Source organism: Oncorhynchus gorbuscha, linkage group LG06 (genome assembly GCF_021184085.1).
Source record: "Oncorhynchus gorbuscha isolate QuinsamMale2020 ecotype Even-year linkage group LG06, OgorEven_v1.0, whole genome shotgun sequence".
Taxonomy (NCBI): domain Eukaryota; kingdom Metazoa; phylum Chordata; class Actinopteri; order Salmoniformes; family Salmonidae; genus Oncorhynchus; species Oncorhynchus gorbuscha.
Genome location: NC_060178.1, coordinates 9,372,988 through 9,394,739, shown reverse-complemented (window position 1 = coordinate 9,394,739; position 21,752 = coordinate 9,372,988). Strand labels below are relative to the sequence as shown.

The 21,752-nt window shown below is 42.9% G+C and overlaps 1 protein-coding gene across 3 annotated transcripts in view; it reads right to left on the bottom strand.

Moving 5' to 3' along the window:
• Window positions 1-21,752, bottom strand: part of LOC124037506 (neuroplastin-like) — a 58,203-nt gene that overhangs the window by 7,082 nt on the left and 29,369 nt on the right. For 2 of the 3 annotated variants that reach the window (XM_046352271.1, XM_046352272.1), the window contains exons 2-5: window positions 19,910-20,251; window positions 9,552-9,726; window positions 8,859-8,953; window positions 533-666 (exon numbers count right to left, since the gene is read on the bottom strand). In XM_046352271.1, coding sequence (XP_046208227.1) covers window positions 533-666; window positions 8,859-8,953; window positions 9,552-9,726; window positions 19,910-20,251 — 746 coding nt within the window. The remainder of the gene's footprint in view (window positions 1-532; window positions 667-8,858; window positions 8,954-9,551; window positions 9,727-19,909; window positions 20,252-21,752) is intronic. The other variant, XM_046352273.1, reaches the window with a different exon arrangement.

The window sequence follows — 21,752 nt, the reverse complement described above, 5'->3', positions numbered from 1 at the left end:
AACAACAATAACAACACGAAGAACAACAACAACAACAATAACAAGAAGAAGAACAACAACAATAACAAGAAGAACAACAACAACAACAACAATAACAACACGAAGAACAACAACAACAACAATAACAAGAAGAACAACAACAACAATAACAAGAAGAAGAACAACAACAACAACAACAAGAACAACAACAATAACAACAACAACAACAAGAACAAGAAGAACAACAACAACAAGAACAACAACAATAACAACAATAACAACACGAAGAACAATAACAACAACAATAACAAGAAGAAGAACAACAACAACAACAAGAGCAATAACAAGAAGAAGAACAACAACAACAATAACAACAACAACAATGACAAGAGCAATAACAAGAAGAAGAAGAACAACAACAACAACAACAATAACAAGAAGAAGAACGACAACAAGAACAAGAACAAGAACAAGAACAAGAACAATAACAGGGAGAAGAAGAACAACAACAACAACAACAATAACAAGAAGAAGAAGAACAACAACAACGTACCATGTAGAACCCGTTGTCCAGTTTGCGCCAGGTCCAGATAGGGTAGGGGTAGCCAGTGGACTTACAGTATAGCAAGGCCTTCTGGCCCTCATTCTTATTGTCACTACGCTTGTGGCCTATGATGTCAGGACCAGCTGCAATGAGGGAAAACGACCAATAAGAACAAAGGATATTTTTTTTAAAGGAAGGCAATGATAAGTTTCAGTAATAATACCGTGTTATCACATAATAACGTCTCAGGGATTGTGTTCCAAATACCAACCCATTTCCTGTACTGTGTATAGACCTTTAGATGTAGGGAAGCCCATTTCCTGTACTGTGTATAGAACTATAGATGTAGGGAAGCCTATTTCCTGTACTGTGTATAGACCTATAGATGTAGGGAAGCCCATTTCCTGTACTGTGTATAGACCTATAGATGTAGGGAAGCCCATTTCCTGTACTGTGTATAGACCTATAGATGTAGGGCAGCCCATTTTCTTATACTGTGTATAGACCTTTAGATGTAGGGAAGCCCATTTCCTGTACTGTGTATAGACCTATAGATGTAGGGAAGCCCATTTCCTGTACTGTGTATAGACCTATAGATGTAGGGAAGCCCATTTCCTGTACTGTGTAAAGACCTTTAGATGTAGGGCTGCCCAGCCCATTTCCTGTACTGTGTATAGACCTATAGATGTAGGGAAGCCCATTTCCTGTACTGTGTATAGACCTTTAGATGTAGGGAAGCCCATTTCCTGTACTGTGTATAGACCTATAGATGTAGGGAAGCCCATTTCCTGTACTGTGAATAGACCTATAGATGTAGGGAAACCCATTTCCTGTACTGTGTATAGACCTATAGATGTAGGGAAGCCCATTTCCTGTACTGTGTAAAGACCTTTAGATGTAGGGCGACCCAGCTCATTTCCTGTACTGTGTATAAACCTATAGATGTAGGCCAGCCCAGCCCATTTCCTGTACTGTGTATAGACCTAAAGATGTAGGGCAGCCCATTTTCTTATACTGTGTATAGACCTATAGATGTAGTGCAGCCCATTTCCTGTACGGTGTATAGACCTATAGATGTAGTGCAGCCCATTTCCTGTACTGTGTATAGAGCTATAGATGTAGTGCAGCCCATTTCCTGTACTGTGTATAGAGCTATAGATGTAGTGCAGCCCATTTCCTGTACTGTGTATAGAGCTATAGATGTAGGGCAGCCCATTTCCTGTACTGTGTATAGAGCTATAGATGTAGTGCAGCCCATTTCCTGTACGGTATGTAGACCTATAGATGTAGTGCAGCCCATTTCCTGTACTGTGTATAGAGCTATAGATGTAGGGCAGCCCATTTCCTGTACTGTGTATAGACCTATAGATGTAGTGCAGCCCATTTCCTGTACGGTATGTAGACCTATAGATGTAGGCCAGCCCAGCCCATTTCTTGTACGTTATGTAGACCTAAAGATGTAGGGCAGCCCATTTCCTGTACTGTCTCTCTCTCTCTCTCTCTCTCTCTCTCTCTCTCTCTCTCTCTCTCTCTCTCTCTCTCTCTCTCTCTCTCTCTCTCTCTCTCTCTCTCTCTCTCTCTCTCTCTCTCTCTCTCTCTCTCTCTCTCTCTCTCTCTCTCTCTCTCCTCCCTCCCTCCCTCCTCCCTCTCCTTCCTTCCTTCCTTCTCCCTCCCTCCCTTCCTTCCCTTCCCTCCCTCCCTCCTTCCTTCCTTCCTTCCCTTCCTTCCTTTCCTCCCTCCCTCCCTCCCTCCCTCCTTCCTTCATTTCCTCCCTCCCTCCCTCCCTCCCTCCCTCCCTCCCTCCCTCCCTTCCTTCCTTCCTTCCTTCCTTCCTTCCTTCCCTACCTTCCTCCGTCCCTCCCTCCCTCCCTCCTTCCTTCCTTCCTTCCTTCCCTCCCTCCCTCCCTCCTCCCTCCCTCCCTCCCTCCCTCCCTCTTTCCTTCCTTCCTTCCTCCTTCCTTCCCTCCCTCCTTCCTTCCTTCTTCCCTCCCTTCCTCCCTCCCTCCCTCCCTCCCTCCCTCCTTCCTTCCTTCCCTTCCTTCCCCCTTCCCTCCCTTCCTTCCTTCTTCCCTCCTTCTTCCCTCCCTTCTTCCCTCCCTGGCTCCCTCGCTCCTCCCTCCCTCCCTCCCTCGCTCACTCCCTCCCTCCTTCCTTCCCTCCCTTCCTCCCCCTTCCTTCCTTCTTCCCTCCCTTCTTCCCTCCCTCCCTCTGTCCCTCCCTGGCTCCCTCCCTCCCTCCCTCCCTCCCTCCCTCCCTCCTTCCTTCCTTCCTTCCTTCCTTCCCTCCTTCCTTCCTTCCTTCCTTCCCTCCCTCCCTCCGGCCCTCCCTTCCTTCCCTCCCTCCCTCCCTCCCTCCTTCCTCCCTCCCTGCCTCCCTCCCTCCCTCCCTCCCTCCCTGCCTTCCTTCCTTCCTTCCTTCCTTCTTCCCTCCCTTCTTCCCCATTGGTGTACTAACATTCCCTCCCTGCCTCCCTTCCTTCCTTCTTCCCTCCCTTCCTCCCCATTGGTGTACTAACATCAGGGCAGGGTTCCATTCCATTACAAATCAGTCTATTACAGAATGTAAACTGCAGTTTCAATTCCATGTGAAGGTATATAGAGTTCTCTATTAGAATAAGTATGCTCTAGTAAATATTAAAATTATCAATTACAATTGTACGCTGAGATTGAATTACAACAGCATCTCCAGCTGTACATTGCCTCGTGGGTAATGTTCAACCTTTGAATAACCTGTGTTATTAATTTAACAGCTGTTGTTCTGTTGTTATGGCATCTTGATTCATAAACACTCTGCATTCTCTCTAATCCTAAATGAAGGTATCTCTTGCTCTTGCTGTCTATTGGGAACGATCAGTACTAGCCCCATGGGAATCCATTCACTGCTGTGTGTGTTTGTGTTTGTGTACGGTGTGTGTGTGTGTGTGTGTGTGTGTGTGTGTGTGTGTGTGTGTGTGTGTGTGTGTGTGTGTGTGTGTGTGTGTGTGTGTGTGTGTGTGTGTGTGTGTGTGTGTGTGTGTGTGTGTGTGTGTGTGTGTGTGTGTGTGTGTGTGTGTGTGTGTGTGTGTGTGTGTGTTTACGGTGTGTGTGTGTGTGTTTACGGTGTGTGTGTGTGTGTTTACGGTGTGTGTGTGTGTGTGTGTGTGTGTGTGTGTGTGTGTGTGTGTGTGTGTGTGTGTGTGTGTGTGTGTGTGTGTGTGTGTGTGTGTGTGTGTGTGTGTGTGTGTGTGTGTGTGTGTGTGTGTGTGTGTGTGTGTGTGTGTGTGTGTGTGTGTGTGTGTGCATGCATGTATGCGAATAAAGGAGCAGCAATGAGTGTAAGGAATAAGAATTCAGAATCCAGTCACTGAAAGGTCACTGAAAGGTCACTGTGGAAGGACTATTATTATTTACATTATTATTTACAAACCATGTCAGTTTAGTCCACAGATGATTGGCTGGCAAAAGCAGGAAGCAAGTTTTACACTGAATCCGGACTCTGCCATCAGCGTGATGTAACAGCATTCGTTGGACCAGGCAACGTTTTCCCACTCCTCAATTGTCCAGTGTTGGTGATGTAGTGCCCACTGGCACCACTTCTTCTTCTTGTTTGTCGCTGATAGGAGCGGAACCAGGTGAAGTCGTCTGCTGCAATAGCCCATCGGTGACAAGGATCGATGAGTTCCGAGATGTTGTCCATTTGTGGCCCACCTGTTAGCTTGCATTTCCCTTCGACTTCTCTCATCAACTATCTGTTTTCGCCCACAGGACTGCCACAGGACTGCCACAGGACTGCCGCTGACTGGATGTTTAAAGTGTCTTGCACCATTCTCTCTCTCTCTCTCTTTTTTTTTTAACCTCTTTTTCTCCCCAATTTTCGTGGACTCCTGTTGGTAGTTACAGTTTTGTCTCATCGCTGCAACTCTCGTACGGACTCGGGAGAGGCGAAGGTCGAGAGCCGTGCGTAAGTGCCCACAATGCCCACTTAAGCCGTACCAATGTGTCGGAGACAACACCGTACACCTGGCGACCGTGTCAGCGTGCAATGCGCCCGGCCCACCACAGGAGTCACTAGTGCCCGATGGGACAAGGACATCCCTGCCGGCCAAAACCACCCCTAACCCGGACGACGCTGGGCAAATTGTGCGCCACCCCATGGGTCTCCCGGTCGCGACAGAGCCTGGACTCGACCCCAGAATCTCTGGTGGCACAGCTAGCACTGCGATGCAGTGCCTTAGACCACTCTGCCACTCGGGAGGCCTGTCGCACCATTCTCAGTAAACCCTAGACACTGTCGTGTCAGGAGGACATTTCTGAGATACTGGATCCGACACGCCTGGCACTGATGATCATACCATGCTCAGAGTTGCTTAGGTCACTAGCTTTGCGCATTCTAACGTTTAATCAAACAGTAACTGAATGCCTCGATGCCTGTCTGCCTGCTTTATATAGAGTAGCAAGCCACAGCCATGTGACTCACTGTTTGTAGAAGCGATCCATTTTTGTGAACAAGGTGTACCTAATACAATGTCTACCATTCAACACTCAATGGTGGTGTAGGCCAGACCTGGGGACAAATACATGTGTGTTTGAGTATTTGTTATTTAAATATGTTTTTTCTGTCTTATTTTAGTATTTTCAAATACACTGCACAAAACAAGTACTCTTGAGTATTTTAGTTTATACTTTTTTCAAATAATATTATCAAATACTTGGATTCAATGCATGGGAATGTGTGAGTCAGTGTATTTGAGTATTTTCAAACACCTTCCAAGTGTATCTCCAAATACATTCCAATATTGTACTACTTGTTTTTTCAAATAAAGGTTATCTGAATACTTGTTTTGGAAATATATTAAAAAGTAATTGAAATACCTGAAATAGTATTTGAACCCAGGTCTGATGTAGGCAGGGAGGCCCTATGAAAGGCGGTATTTCAGGGACTATATGACAGTGCTAAATTGGGCAGCCTATTAGGTCATCATTGCGCCTTGGAATGATTCATGTCAATGATTCATGTGAATGTGAATGACTCGTGAATGATTCATGTGAATGACTCATGTGAATTACTATTCAACACTGGCGGGTGGGAGTAGTATTGTACCTTTAATCTCGATGGTGTGGCAAACCTCATACAACACCATGTTATGTTAACGGAGGGTTAGGGATAGGTCGTACCTTTAATCTCGATGGTGTGGCTAACCTCATACAACACCATGTTATGTTAACGGAGGGTTAGGGATAGGTCGTACCTTTAATCTCGATGGTGTGGCTAACCTCATACAACACTATGTTATGTTAACGGAGGGTTAGGGATAGGTCGTACTTTTAATCTCGATGGTGTGGCTAACCTCATACAACACCATGTTATGTTAACGCAGGGTTAGGGATAGGTCGTACTTTTAATCTCGATGGTGTGGCTAACCTCATACAACACTATGTTATGTTAACGCAGGGTTAGGGATAGGTCGTACTTTTAATCTCGATGGTGTGGCTAACCTCATACAACACCATGTTATGTTAACGCAGGGTTAGGGATAGGTCGTACCTTTAATCTCGATGGTGTGGCTAACCTCATACAACACCATGTTATGTTAACGGAGGGTTAGGGATAGGTCGTACCTTTAATCTCGATGGTGTGGCTAACCTCATACAACACTATGTTATGTTAACGGAGGGTTAGGGATAGGTCGTACCTTTAATCTCGATGGTGTGGCTAACCTCATACAACACCATGTTATGTTAACGGAGGGTTAGGGATAGGTCGTACCTTTAATCTCGATGGTGTGGCTAACCTCATACAACACTATGTTATGTTAACGGAGGGTTAGGGATAGGTCGTACTTTTAATCTCGATGGTGTGGCTAACCTCATACAACACTATGTTATGTTAACGGAGGGTTAGGGATAGGTCGTACTTTTAATCTCGATGGTGTGGCTAACCTCATACAACACCATGTTATGTTAACGCAGGGTTAGGGATAGGTCGTACTTTTAATCTCGATGGTGTGGCTAACCTCATACAACACTATGTTATGTTAACGCAGGGTTAGGGATAGGTCGTACTTTTAATCTCGATGGTGTGGCTAACCTCATACAACACCATGTTATGTTAACGCAGGGTTAGGGATAGGTCGTACCTTTAATCTCGATGGTGTGGCTAACCTCATACAACACCATGTTATGTTAACGGAGGGTTAGGGATAGGTCGTACCTTTAATCTCGATGGTGTGGCTAACCTCATACAACACTATGTTATGTTAACGGAGGGTTAGGGATAGGTCGTACCTTTAATCTCGATGGTGTGGCTAACCTCATACAACACCATGTTATGTTAACGGAGGGTTAGGGATAGGTCGTACCTTTAATCTCGATGGTGTGGCTAACCTCATACAACACTATGTTATGTTAACGGAGGGTTAGGGATAGGTCGTACTTTTAATCTCGATGGTGTGGCTAACCTCATACAACACCATGTTATGTTAACGCAGGGTTAGGGATAGGTCGTACTTTTAATCTCGATGGTGTGGCTAACCTCATACAACACTATGTTATGTTAACGCAGGGTTAGGGATAGGTCGTACTTTTAATCTCGATGGTGTGGCTAACCTCATACAACACTATGTTATGTTAACGCAGGGTTAGGGATAGGTCGTACCTTTAATCTCGATGGTGTGGCTAACCTCATACAACACTATGTTATGTTAACGCAGGGTTAGGGATAGGTCGTACCTTTAATCTCGATGGTGTGGCTAACCTCATACAACACCATGTTATGTTAACGCAGGGTTAGGGATAGGTCGTACCTTTAATCTCGATGGTGTGGCTAACCTCATACAACACTATGTTATGTTAACGGAGGGTTAGGGATAGGTCGTACCTTTCATCTCGATGGTGTGGCTAACCTCATACAACACTATGTTATGTTAACGCAGGGTTAGGGATAGGTCGTACCTTTAATCTCGATGGTGTGGCTAACCTCATACAACACTATGTTATGTTAACGCAGGGTTAGGGATAGGTCGTACCTTTAATCTCGATGGTGTGGCTAACCTCATACAACACTATGTTATGTTAACGCAGGGTTAGGGATAGGTCGTACTTTTAATCTCGATGGTGTGGCTAACCTCATACAACACTATGTTATGTTAACGGAGGGTTAGGGATAGGTCGTACCTTTAATCTCGATGGTGTGGCTAACCTCATACAACACTATGTTATGTTAACGCAGGGTTAGGGATAGGTCGTACCTTTAATCTCGATGGTGTGGCTAACCTCATACAACACTATGTTATGTTAACGCAGGGTTAGGGATAGGTCGTACCTTTAATCTCGATGGTGTGGCTAACCTCATACAACACAATGTTATGTTAACGCAGGGTTAGGGATAGGTCGTACTTTTAATCTCGATGGTGTGGCTAACCTCATACAACACTATGTTATGTTAACGCAGGGTTAGGGATAGGTCGTACCTTTAATCTCGATGGTGTGGCTAACCTCATACAACACCATGTTATGTTAACGCAGGGTTAGGGATAGGTCGTACCTTTAATCTCGATGGTGTGGCTAACCTCATACAACACCATGTTATGTTAACGCAGGGTTAGGGATAGGTCGTACCTTTAATCTCGATGGTGTGGCTAACCTCATACAACACCATGTTATGTTAACGCAGGGTTAGGGATAGGTCGTACCTTTAATCTCGATGGTGTGGCTAACCTCATACAACACCATGTTATGTTAACGCAGGGTTAGGGATAGGTCGTACCTTTAATCTCGATGGTGTGGCTAACCTCATACAACACCATGTTATGTTAACGCAGGGTTAGGGATAGGTCGTACTTTTAATCTCGATGGTGTGGCTAACCTCATACAACACCATGTTATGTTAACGCAGGGTTAGGGATAGGTCGTACTTTTAATCTCGATGGTGTGGCTAACCTCATACAACACTATGTTATGTTAACGCAGGGTTAGGGATAGGTCGTACTTTTAATCTCGATGGTGTGGCTAACCTCATACAACACTATGTTATGTTAACGCAGGGTTAGGGATAGGTCGTACCTTTAATCTCGATGGTGTGGCTAACCTCATACAACACCATGTTATGTTAATGCAGGGTTAGGGATAGGTCGTACCTTTAATCTCGATGGTGTGGCTAACCTCATACAACACTATGTTATGTTAACGCAGGGTTAGGGATAGGTCGTACCTTTAATCTCGATGGTGTGGCTAACCTCATACAACACCATGTTATGTTAACGCAGGGTTAGGGATAGGTCGTACTTTTAATCTCGATGGTGTGGCTAACCTCATACAACACCATGTTATGTTAACGCAGGGTTAGGGATAGGTCGTACCTTTAATCTCGATGGTGGCGTTAGCAGACGGGGCCTGATCGAAGGTGTAGACACACATGTACTCCCCTGAATCCTCTCCTCGGGGCTTCTTCAGGCTGGATTTACACAAAACAAACACCACAAGTCAATCAATCCTCGTTTAGTTCTAACTCTGAAAGGCACTCTGATGTCAGAGGCATTGCCTGCGTCCCAATAATCTGTCGTTTCTTCAGAAATGTGTACTTAGGTTAGAGGACTGTTACCCATAAGGGGGCAAGCGGGGCCGATACTGTAGGACCTAGACCAACCCATCTTCAACATCTCTAATAATCAGGAACAATCAAGAAACCCCCAGAATTCTAACACGGCAGAGAGGATCTTTTCAAAGTTAGTCAACACTTATATGTTTAAAGCTCCCCCGTCGGGGGAAATGAACCCCGGTCTCCAGCGTGACAGCCAGGGATCCTCAACACAACACTAAATAGGACTGAAGGGGAGAGTTCCAAGCCCCTAATCAATCATCAAAAATATTCACGAGGACGTCAATTCAAAAAAAGAGTTGAGGAAGAGACAAGAGGGCCCAACCAATCTACTTTATTAACCAATAAGGGCTTTATTACATTTAAGGAAATAAATAAGGAAATAGGAGGACAGATAATGATCTAAACTCTCCCTGCCATGACTGTTGTTAAACCCTTATAGATGGGGACGTACTAGTACTCAGTGTTGGCTCTCTCTCCGCGGGTCTCCTGGATCTCCTCCCCATTCTTCATCCAGAAGCTCTCCTTGTGGGCACTGTGGGCTGAAGTTAGGTTGCACTGCAAAGTGATGGGCAGGCTGTGGTGATCAGTGGGCAGCATGATGTGTTCCGACGAGTTGATGGAAGGCTCTGAAACACCAATAAAACACTTCCGATATTCAATTCCATTTCAAAACATTCAACACATGAAGTTAAAGTGACATTTCCAATTAACTGAAAAACAATGAGGAAAATGTACATTTCAGTTGATGAAAGGCTCTGAAACACCGATAAGACATCAGGGTTAAGGTCAATTCCATTTCAAATGGTATCTTATTCTTGTAATTTTCAATGTAGTTCATTGAAATTAGTTGAAAAGCAATGAGGACAATTGGATTGGAATTTCAGGCTACTCCCAGAATTGACTGAATTGAAATGGAATTGACCCCAGCTCTGATAGAGACATCACACAGGCTTGTGTTACTAAACAACCCTGTAGTTCACTTCAAACAAGCACAATGAGTGAGTGGTAGGCACATACAGTATGAGTACTTTCCCATACCAGAGTCGTATACATACAGTATGAGTACTTTCCCATACCAGAGCCATACACATAAACAGGAAGTCTATAAATGGCTCTGTTCTCTACCTCCATTGATTTGCAGACAGAGCAGTAAGTGTTGGTTTGAAATCTACTTGGCATCCAGCAATTCAGCACAGAAGGTTGTAGAGCTGACATAGGGGTTAAAGGTTAGAAGTCAGGGTTCTGGGACTGGGTAGTGATTTAGGGCTAGTGTTTGATAGGTTTCCATGTCCTTCGTAACCCAGAACCATATATATTTATACATGCTGAACAAAAATATAAACGCAACATGTAAAGTATTGGTCTAGCAACTTCGCACAGCCATTGAAGAGGAGTGGGACAACATTCTACAGTCCACAACAGGCCTGATCAACAGCCTGATCAGCTCTATGCAAAGGAGTTGTGTTGTGCTGCATGAGGCAAATGGTCACACCAGATACTGGCTGGTTTTCTGATCCACACCCCTACTTTAAAAAAAAAAGGTATCTGTGACCAAAAGATGTATATCTGTATTCCCAGTCATGTGAAATCCATAGATTAGGGCCTATTTAAAATGACATATTTTCTTATATAAACTGTAACTCAGTAAAATCTTTGAAATTGTTGCATGTTGCATTTACATATTTGTTCAGTATAGATACAGTACATATTCACTGGATAAGAGTGTCTGCAAAATGACTCAAATGTAAATACATGAGACTGTCCAAACCCATGTTTAAAAATGTGGAGCTACCCTAACATACACAAACACTTCTAAGAATGAAATATGAAAGAACACAAAAGGACAAAATGAAAGAGAAATCAAAGTATCAGTGCAGATGGGTTAGTTAGGTTAGGATGGGTGAGATGAGTTAGGGTGGGTGAGATGGGTTAGTTAGGTTAGGATGGGTGAGATGGGTTAGTTAGGTTAGGGTGGGTGAGATGGGTTAGTTAGGTTAGGGTGGGTGAGATGAGTTAGGGTGGGTGAGATGGGTTAGTTAGGTTAGGGTGGGTGAGATGGGTTAGTTAGGTTAGGGTGGATGAGATGGGTTAGTTAGGTTAGGGTGGGTGAGATGGGTTAGGTAGGTTAGGGTGGGTGAGATGGGAGGGAAACTTACTAAACACTATGGTCTCAATGTAGACGACGGGAGGGAACCTTACTAAACACTATGGTCTCAGTGTAGACGACAGGAGGGAACCTTACTAAACACTATGGTCTCAATGTAGACGACGGGAGGGAACCTTACTAAACACTATGGTCTCAATGTAGACGACAGGAGGGAACCTTACTAAACACTATGCTCAGTGTAGACGGGAGGGAACCTTACTAAACACTATGGTCTCAGTGTAGACGACGGGAGGGAACCTTACTAAACACTATGGTCTCAGTGTAGACGACAGGAGGGAACATTACTAAACACTATGGTCTCAATGTAGACGACAGGAGGGAACCTTACTAAACACTATGGTCTCAGTGTAGATGGGAGGGAACCTTACTAAACACTATGGTCTCAGTGTAGACGGCGGGAGGGAACCTTACTAAACACTATGGTCTCAGTGTAGACAGGAGGGAACCTTACTAAACACTATGTTCTCAATGTAGACGACAGGAGGGAACCTTACTAAACACTATGGTCTCAGTGTAGACGACGGGAGGGAACCTTACTAAACACTATGGTCTCAGTGTAGACGAACCTTACTAAACACTATGGTCTCAGGAGGGAACCTTACTAAACACTATGGTCTCAATGTAGACAGGAGGGAACCTTACTAAACACTATGGTCTCAGTGTAGACGGGAGGGAACCTTACTAAACACTATGGTCTCAGTGTAGACGGGAGGGAACCTTACTAAACACTATGGTCTCAGTGTAGACGGGAGGGAACCTTACTAAACACTATGGTCTCAGTGTAGATGGGAGGGAACCTTACTAAACACTATGGTCTCAGTGTAGATGGGAGGGAACCTTACTAAACACTATGGTCTCAGTGGAGGGAACCTTACTAAACACTATGGTCTCAGTGTAGTAGAACCTTACTAAACACTATGGTCTCAGTGTAGATGGGGAACCTTACTAAACACTATGGTCTCAGTGTAGATGACGAGAGGGAACCTTACTAAACACTATGGTCTCAGTGTACACGGTGGGAGGGAACCTTACTAAACACTATGGTCTCAGTGTAGATGGGAGGGAACCTTACTAAACACTATGGTCTCAGTGTAGACGGAACCTTACTAAACACTATGGTCTCAGTGTAGAGGGAACCTTACTAAACACACTAGATGGTCTCAGTGTAAACACTATGGTCTCAGTGGAGGGAACCTTACTAAACACTATGGTCTCAGTGTGTAGATGGTCTCAGTGTAGATGGGAGGGAACCTTACTAAACACTATGGTCTCAGTGTAGAGTGTAGTGGGAGGGAACCTTACTAAACACTATGGTCTCTAGACGGGAGGGAACCTTACTAAACACTAGAGTGTGGGAGGGAACCTTACTAAACACTATGGTCTCAGTGTAGACGACAGGAGGGAACCTTACTAAACACTATGGTCTCAGTGTAGACGGGAGGGAACCTTACTAAACACTATGGTCTCAGTGTAGATGACAGGAGGGAACCTTACTAAACACTATGGTCTCAGTGTAGACGACAGGAGGGAACCTTACTAAACACTATGGTCTCAGTGTAGATGGGAGGGAACCTTACTAAACACTATGGTCTCAGGAGGGAACCTTACTAAACACTATGGTCTCAGTGTGTAGACGACAGGAGGGAACCTTACTAAACACTATGGTCTCAGTGTAGACGGGAGGGAGGGAACCTTACTAAACACTATGGTCTCAGTGTAGACGGTAGGGAGGGAACCTTACTAAACACTATGGTCTCAGTGTAGATGGTCTCAGTGTAGATGGGAGGGAACCTTACTAAACACTATGGTCTCAGTGTAGACGACAGGAGGGAACCTTACTAAACACTATGGTCTCAGTGTAGACGGGAGGGAGGGAACCTTACTAAACACTATGGTCTCATGGTCTCAGTGTGTAGAACCTTACTAAACACTATGGTCTCGACGGGAGGGAACCTTACTAAACACTATGGGGAGGGAACCTTACTAAACACTATGGTCTCAGTGTAGATGGGAGGGAACCTTACTAAACACTATGGTCTCAGTGTAGATGGTCTCAGTGGGAGGAGGGAACCTTACTAAACACTATGGTCTCAGTGTAGACGGGAGGGAGGGAACCTTACTAAACACTATGGTCTCAGTGTAGACGACAGGAGGGAACCTTACTAAACACTATGGTCTCAGTGTAGACGACGGGAGGGAACCTTACTAAACACTATGGTCTCAGTGTAGACGGGGAGGAGGGAACCTTACTAAACACTATGGTCTCAGTGTAGACGAGGGAGGGAACCTTACTAAACACTATGGTCTCAGTGTAGACGGGGAGGGAACCTTACTAAACACTATGGTCTCAGTGTAGACAGGAGGGAACCTTACTAAACACTAAGGGAACCTTACTAAACACTATGGTCTCAGTGTAGAACCTTACGATGGTCTCAGTGTAGAGGAGAGGGAACCTTACTACTATGGTCTTTACGGGAGGGAATTACATTTGGTCTCAGTGTAGACGCTCTTATCCAGAGACGGGAGGGAACCTTACTAAACACTATGGTCTCAGTGTAGATGGGAGGGAACCTTACTAAACACTATGGTCTCAGTGTAGATGGGAGGGAACCTTACTAAACACTATGGTCTCAGTGTAGATGGGAGGGAACCTTACTAAACACTATGGTCTCAGTGTAGACGACAGGAGGGAACCTTACTAAACACTATGGTCTCAGTGTAGACGACAGGAGGGATTCTAGGAGGCTGTATGGGATACACTGGGAGAATCTGCAAGACCTAGGAGGCTGTATGGGGTACACTGGGAGAAGCTGCAAGACCTAGGAGGCTGCATGGGGTACACTGGGAGGTCTAGTGAAGCTGCTAACTAAGGAGCTTAGGCACAGAGGGAGATCGTTCTTGCTTTTCAGGATGTATGGGGGGGGGGGTGCACAGAGGGAGAGCTCTGCTATTTATTCATTTTCAGGGTGTATGGTTGGTGATTTGGTATTCATTAGGAACCCCATTGGCTGCTGAAAAGGCATCAGCTACTCTTCCTGGGGTTCACATGAAACATGACATAATACATAACACAGAATATTATTAGTCAAGGACTGAAATACATACATTTAAAATGTCACACATAGCCTACATATCAGCACATACACACGATATTTAAGTCTAATACATAATACAGTGCACATTACAATACAAGGTATATAAAATGTCTCTTCACAGTCCCCTTTGTGCTCTTTTAATCTGGTATTATTGCTTGTTTGAGTTACCTGGGTTACCAGAGAGTTCCATGTAGTTGTGGCTCTATTTAACACTGTGTGTGTTTCCCAGCCTCTGTTCTGGACCTGGGGACTGTGAAGAGACGGCTGGTTGCATGTCTTGTGTTGTACCGATGAGCGTGTGAACTGTGTGCCAACTGCTTGAACAGACAGTTCGGTACTTTCAACACATCAATACCTCGCACAAAGACCAATAGAGATGCAGTCAATCACTCAACTTTGAGCCAGGAGAGACTGACATACATTTTTACGGACACTTTCCCCCCCATGTACAGTACATCTAAGTGTGATACGTTCTGCTTTGTTTCTGGACCGATTGCAATTCACCTCTGTCCTTCTTTGCTGCACATGACCACACAGCTGTACAGTAGTCCAGGTGCAACAAAACTACGGCCTGAAGGACCTGTCTGGTCAACTGAGACGTCAAAAGAAGGCAGAGCAACGCCCCATTACGGACAGACCTCATCCCATTTTAGAAACCATAGAGCCTATATGTTATGAAAACTTGCTATCTAGGGTTACACCCAGCAGTTTAGTCTCCTCAACTTGCTCAATAGCCACATTACTCAATAATAGATCTAAGCGAGGTTTAGCATTCAGCGAGTGATTTTTCCCAAAATTATTCTTTTAGTTTTTGAAATAATTAGCACTATTGCTAATTACCCATTCTAAAACTGAATGGAGCTCTATGTTAAGCGTCTCAGTTATTTATTTTACAGTTGCAGTGGACGTGTTTAATGTTGAGTCGTCAGCGTTCATAGACACACAAGCTTTATCCACCTCTCTGATTCGGAGGGGTATGGGGTAAATGCAGAAAACACATTTCAGTTGAAGACATTAAGTTGTACAACTGACTAGGTATCCCCTCCCTTTCCCCTTTATTCAAGGTCAGTGGAAGTTAATTTGTAAAAACAGTAAAACAATAATGGCCCTAGCCGGTTGCCCTGGGGTACACCACACTCAACTGAATTTGCATTAGAGAGGCTTCCATTAACGAAAACCCTCAGTTTTTTAGGTATCTCTCAATCCATAATAAGGCAAAACAGCTCCCACAATCATCTTTGAGAAGCCCTTCCCTATAAGCAAGCTGAAAGCATTTGCAGCAAGCTGATTGGTTGGCTGTTTGAACAATTAAAAGGGTGCTCTGCTATTCTAGGGTCAGCAGAATGACCTCTGCCTCCCTCTGAGTGCACACACCATCTTCTAGGCTTAAATTGAAGATGTTGCAAACAGGAGTCACAATGTATTACGCTACCAACCTTAGCAATTTACTATCCATGTTGTCGGTATCAGGTGGTTTGTCCTTATTTAACAAGACAGTTAAGCCACTGTTCCTAGGCCGTCATTGTAAATAAGAATTTGTTCTTAACTGACTTGCCTAGTTAAATAAAGGTAAAAAATATATTAAAAGTATATATTTATTTAGAGATAGCAACAATTCTTCACCTCTTCCACACCCACTTTGTGGAACTCAAAGAGCTTGTCTTTCATTATTGGGTCCATTATGCATGAATATGAAGGTTCAGCATGTTTTGTTTGCATGCCATACCCAAGTTTGCTAATCTAACCAACAAAAAAGTGTTTTGTTATGAACAAGCCATCTGCCTAGATGGAAGATCGAGCTGAGTTTGCTTTCTTGTCTAGAATTTCATTTAAGTACTCCAGAGCTTTTAACTATCATTCTTTATATAATTTATCTATGTTCCATAGTATAGTTTCTTCTCATTTGTGTTTAGTTTAGTTAGGTGATTTCTCAATTGACTGTGTGTTTGCCAGTCTGCTGTGTTGAATTATTTACTATTTTCTTTGCTTCATCCCTCTCAGCCATACAGTTTTTAAAATCATCATCGATCCCATAGGGATTTGGCAGTTTTAAATGTTTGTTTCTTGATGGGCCCATGCCTATCAGTAACCGGAAGAAGCATCAATCCCATGGGGATTTGGCAGTTTTAAATGTTTGTTTCTTGATGGGCCCATGCCTATCAGTAACCGGAAGAAGCATCAATCCCATGGGGATTTGGCAGTTTTAAATGTTTGTTTCTTGATGGGCCCATGCCTATCAGTAACCGGAAGAAGCATCAATCCCATGGGGATTTGGCCATTTTAAATGTTTGTTTCTTGATGGGCCCATGCCTATCAGTAACCGGAAGAAGCATCAATCCCATGGGGATTTGGCAATTTTAAATGTTTGTTTCTTGATGGGCCCATGACTATCAGTAACCGGAAGAAGCAGTTTCATAACTGCTTCAAGTGCAGCATCCGGATGTTCCTCATTACACACATTAGACCTACAAAATATTTTTCACATATTCGACATAGAAATCATTACAAAACCTATTGTATGATCGTTTATACACAATTTTAGGTCCAGTCTTTGAAACATAGTTTTTTTTCTAGATATGGCTATTACATTTTGATCACAACCAGTCAATATTTAGGTCACCCAGAAAATATACCTCTCTCTTGATATCACATTACATTATCCAACATTTCACACATATTGTCTAGTCCAAATACTGACTTTTACCACTTGGTGGTTTCTATAGCAACTTTGAGAATAGGCTTTAGTTTAAGTAGATTAACCTGTAGCTATATTACATATTACGCCTAACAGAAAAATGACTCTGGACATACATGACAACACTTCTCCATTTGCATTTCAATCTTTCCTGTATATTCTATAACCATGTATAGCTACTACTGTATCATCAAAGGTATCATGACAGGTCGCAGTTGTAAATGAGAACTTGTTCTCAACTGGTTTACCTGGTTAAATAAAGGTGAAAAAAAATATATTTCTTTAAAGGAATTATCTAAGTGTTTTTCAGAGACGGCCGAATATGAATGTTTTCTGATGTTAATAAGTTGTCTATTTCATGAACCTTGTTTCTCAGGCTACATATGTTGAAATGGGCTATTTTGTTCACTTTTATGGGTTGCTTGTTTGTTTTTAGTGCTATTCTGAGAGGCATGTTCCGAGGTAGACATGTCAGTAACATTTACATTTGAGTCAATAATACTGAGTTGGCTGCCCACAGTGGGCTTCTTCCTAAGGCAGACAGTTTCAGAGCAAACAGTTAAATTAAATTATATTTGGATATGCTTATTGCAGACAGTAACCTCGGAGCTAACTGGTAAAGGAACATAGATTAGGTTACTTACATTCACTGCACTTCTATTTCTCTGGGAGATAATACGATATAATATGATGTAATACGATATAATATGATAATATGATACAATACAATGTAATACAATACAATGTAACACGATACAATACGATGTAATACAATGTAATATGATGTAATACGATACAATATGATACAATACAATGTAATACGATACAATACAATGTAATACAATGTAATATGATGTAATACGATACAATATGATACAATACAATGTAATACAATGTAATATGATGTAATACGATACAATATGATACAATACAATGTAATACAATGTAATACAATGTAATATGATGTAATACGATACAATATGATACAATACAATGTAATACAATGTAATACTATATAATACGATACAACTGTCCCGCCCTTAGATATCCTTTTTATGTCTCTATTTTGGTTTGGTCAGGGCATGAGTTGGGGTGGGTATTCTATGTTTTGTGTTTCTATGATTTTCTATTTCTATGTTTTGGCCGGGTATGGTTCTCAATCAGGGACAGCGGTCTATCGTTGTCTCTGATTGGGAACCATACATAGGTACCCTTTTTCCCACCTGTCTTTGTGGGAAGTTGACTTTGTTTAGGGCACTTTGCCTTTGAGTTTCACGGTTTGTTTTTGTTGTGTTTATTATTTTGTTTGGCGTCATTTTGATTCAATAAAGAAAATGATACAATGCGATGTAATACAATATGATGTAATACTCTACACGATGTAATACAATATGATGTCCTACAATGCGATGTAATACAATATGATGTAATACAATACGATACAATACGATGTAATACAATATGATGTAATACAATATGATGTAATACAATATGATGTAATACGATACGATACAATGCGATGTAATACAATATGATGTAATACGATACGATACAATGCGATGTAATACAATATGATGTAATACGATACGATACAATGCGATGTAATACAATATGATGTAATACGATACGATACAATGCGATGTAATACAATATGATGTAATACGATACGATACAATGCGATGTAATACAATATGATGTAATACAATACGATACAATAAGATGTAATACGATTTGATACAATACAATACAATACGATATAATCCAATATGATACAATACAATATGATACAATACGATGTAATACAATATAATACGATGTAATACAATATAATACGATGTAATACGATATAATATGATATAATACAGTGATGGCTTCTACAAGGGAACTGGTGGATGACCTGGAGGTTTTTGAAGGGTGGCTTTTGGAAGTACACAGGTAGAGCTAGTTGAGTTGCTAACCCCATGAGGGCTGAAATAGTCGTGTAGAATCAACCATGTTGCTTACACCTCACAGAGGTACAAAACATCAAAGGGTCACTCCTGTCTCAGCCTCCAGTATCTATGCTGCAATAGTTTGTGTCGGGGGGCTAGGAGCAGTCTGTTATATCTGGAGTTATTCTCCTGTCTTATTCGGTGTCCTGTGTGAATTAAAATGTGCTCCCTCTAATTCTCTCTCTCTCTCTCTCTCTCTCTCTCTCTCTCTCCCTTCCATCCCGGAGGACCTGAGCCCTAGAACCATGCCTTAGGACTACCTGGCCTGATGACTCCTTGCTGTCCCCAGTCCACCTGGTCGTGCTGCTGCTCCAGTTTCAACTGTTCTGCCTGTGGCTATGGAACCCTGACCTGTTCACCATACGTGCTACCTTATCCCGGACCGGCTGTTTTCGACTCTCTCTCTCTACCGCAACAGTTATCTCTAACTATAAATGCTCGGTTATGAAAAGCCAACTGACATTTACTCCTGAGGTGCTGACCTGTTGCACCCTCTACAACCACTGTAATTATTATTATTTGACAATGCTGGTCATCTATGAACGTTTGACCATCTTGGCCATGTTCTGTTATAATCTCCACCCGGCACAGCCATAAGAGGACTGGCAATCCCTCAGAGCCTGGTTCCTCTTTAGGTTTCTTCCTAGGTTCCAGCCTTTCTAGGGAGTTTTTCCTAGCCACCGTGCTTCTACACCTGCATTGCTTGCTGTTTTGGGGTTTTAGGCTGGATGTAAAAAGGGCTTTATAAATACATTTGATTGATTGATATGGGGAAGGGTAGGGATGAATTGGGACTGGCTACTAATGAAGCCGCTAACCCTGAGGGGCGTGGGGGTTACTCTACTGTCTCTGACCACTCACTCTGCAGCATAGTAATGGTAGCTTGTGCTCTGATCCAGGCAGAGTTTTGGTGCAGATCGTTACGCCTTGGATCATTACTGGCCCGACATTCGTACGTCCCAAAATCCTCCAGACCGAGAAGCGTGACGCCCAGAACGCTCACGCCGTTGGTTCCGTACGCCGTGTTGATGGACACACGACGTTTACGGGCACCGTCCCAGAGCTGGCGGAAGGAGTCGGCCCGGTTGATCTCAGAGTACCACCACTGAACCTCTGGGGTCGGGTTACCGACCACGTCACAGTTTAACTCAAAGGTGTCGCCTGTTAGTTTGGTTTCAGACAGGGGAGACTTCACAAAGCCAGCTATGGAGGTGGAGTAGTGGAGTAGTGGAGTAGTGGAGTAGGAGTGTTGCCATCCACAGGAGAGGAGGAGAGTAGCGTTGTCATCCACAGGAGAGGATGAGAGTAGAGAGTAGTGTTGCCATCCCAAAGGAGAATAGTGTGTAACCATCCAAGTGAGTCGGGGAGGGTAGAGATAAAGGGTAAGTGTGTAGGATGGATGAAAAGGTGAGAGAATGAGAAAGGATAAACGAAAGGAATCAGTTGGGAGGGGAAAAAGAGAAGTAAAATGTTAAATCATAAGGCTAAGGTAGACTCAATCAGAATCAGAAACATATGACAGCAAATAATATTGTGATGTTAGAAACCAGACAGCGATCAACAGTAAAATAAAAATAAATAAAAAAACGTAATAACCTTTGTGTTACACCGTCAGTGACCTAAATGGGGAGGCTAAATGGGATAGCTTAGTGGTTAAAGCGTTGGGACTAGTAACCCGAAACGGTTGCAAGATCGAATCCCCCGAGCTGACAAGGTACAAATCTGTCGTTCTGTCCCTGAACAAGGCGGTTAACCCACTGTTCCTAGGCCGTCATTGAAAATAAGAATTTGTTCTTAACTGACTTGTGTCGTGTCTTTACTATCATTAAATGAAGACTTTTAGTTTTTATCAAAGATTATCGGTAATTAGTATTACGCGATTAAACTGATTTATCATGTAACTGTAATTAACTAGAAAGTCGGGGCACCAAGGAAAATATTCAGATTACAAAGTTATAATTTGCTAACATAACTTTTCAGATATTTTATATCTGATCAATTAGTCTTCGAATTAATGAATTATTTATTTTACCTCACGTAAGTCTCATTCCGTAAATTGTTGGTTATCTGCACGAACCCAGTCTTCACTATGAGTCATCCATACATCAATTGTCTTAAATAATTTATTTATTACTAACTAAGTAATTCACAGAAATGCATAAACAAACAAACAAAGTAAATGTGGTTACAAGAAATGATAGGAGAATGTGCCCTAGTGGGCTAAACCGGCATGGCAGCTTGTTGTACAAAAGGTAAGTGGGGGTCACCTGTGAAGACAACACACAGTTGATAATTATAACAATTGAAATGCTAATCCTTTGCACATGAACGCTCACTCATTCGGGAACAATTGCAATCAATATGTATATTTACGCTCAGTGTGATGTCGGGATCTCTGCTGAAAAGTTTGTTTCTGTTGGATAGTTCCCGTCCTCTCTCTCTCTCTCTCTCTCTCTCTCTCTCTGCCGTGGTTAGAGAGGGTAGTTCAGAGTGACATTCATTCATGTCGTTATAAAATGTATGTTTCGGCGGTTGTCGTTCTTCGCGTTCAATGATACCGAATTCCTAGCTGCAGACTAGTAATTAATATCAAAGACTTGTTCTTATTCTGTCGGTATTGATAGTCTAAGAGTTTAATCACGTGGTATGGTTAAAAGATTCAGCAATCATCTCAACCTTTGTCCTCTCGTAATGGAGAAAAACA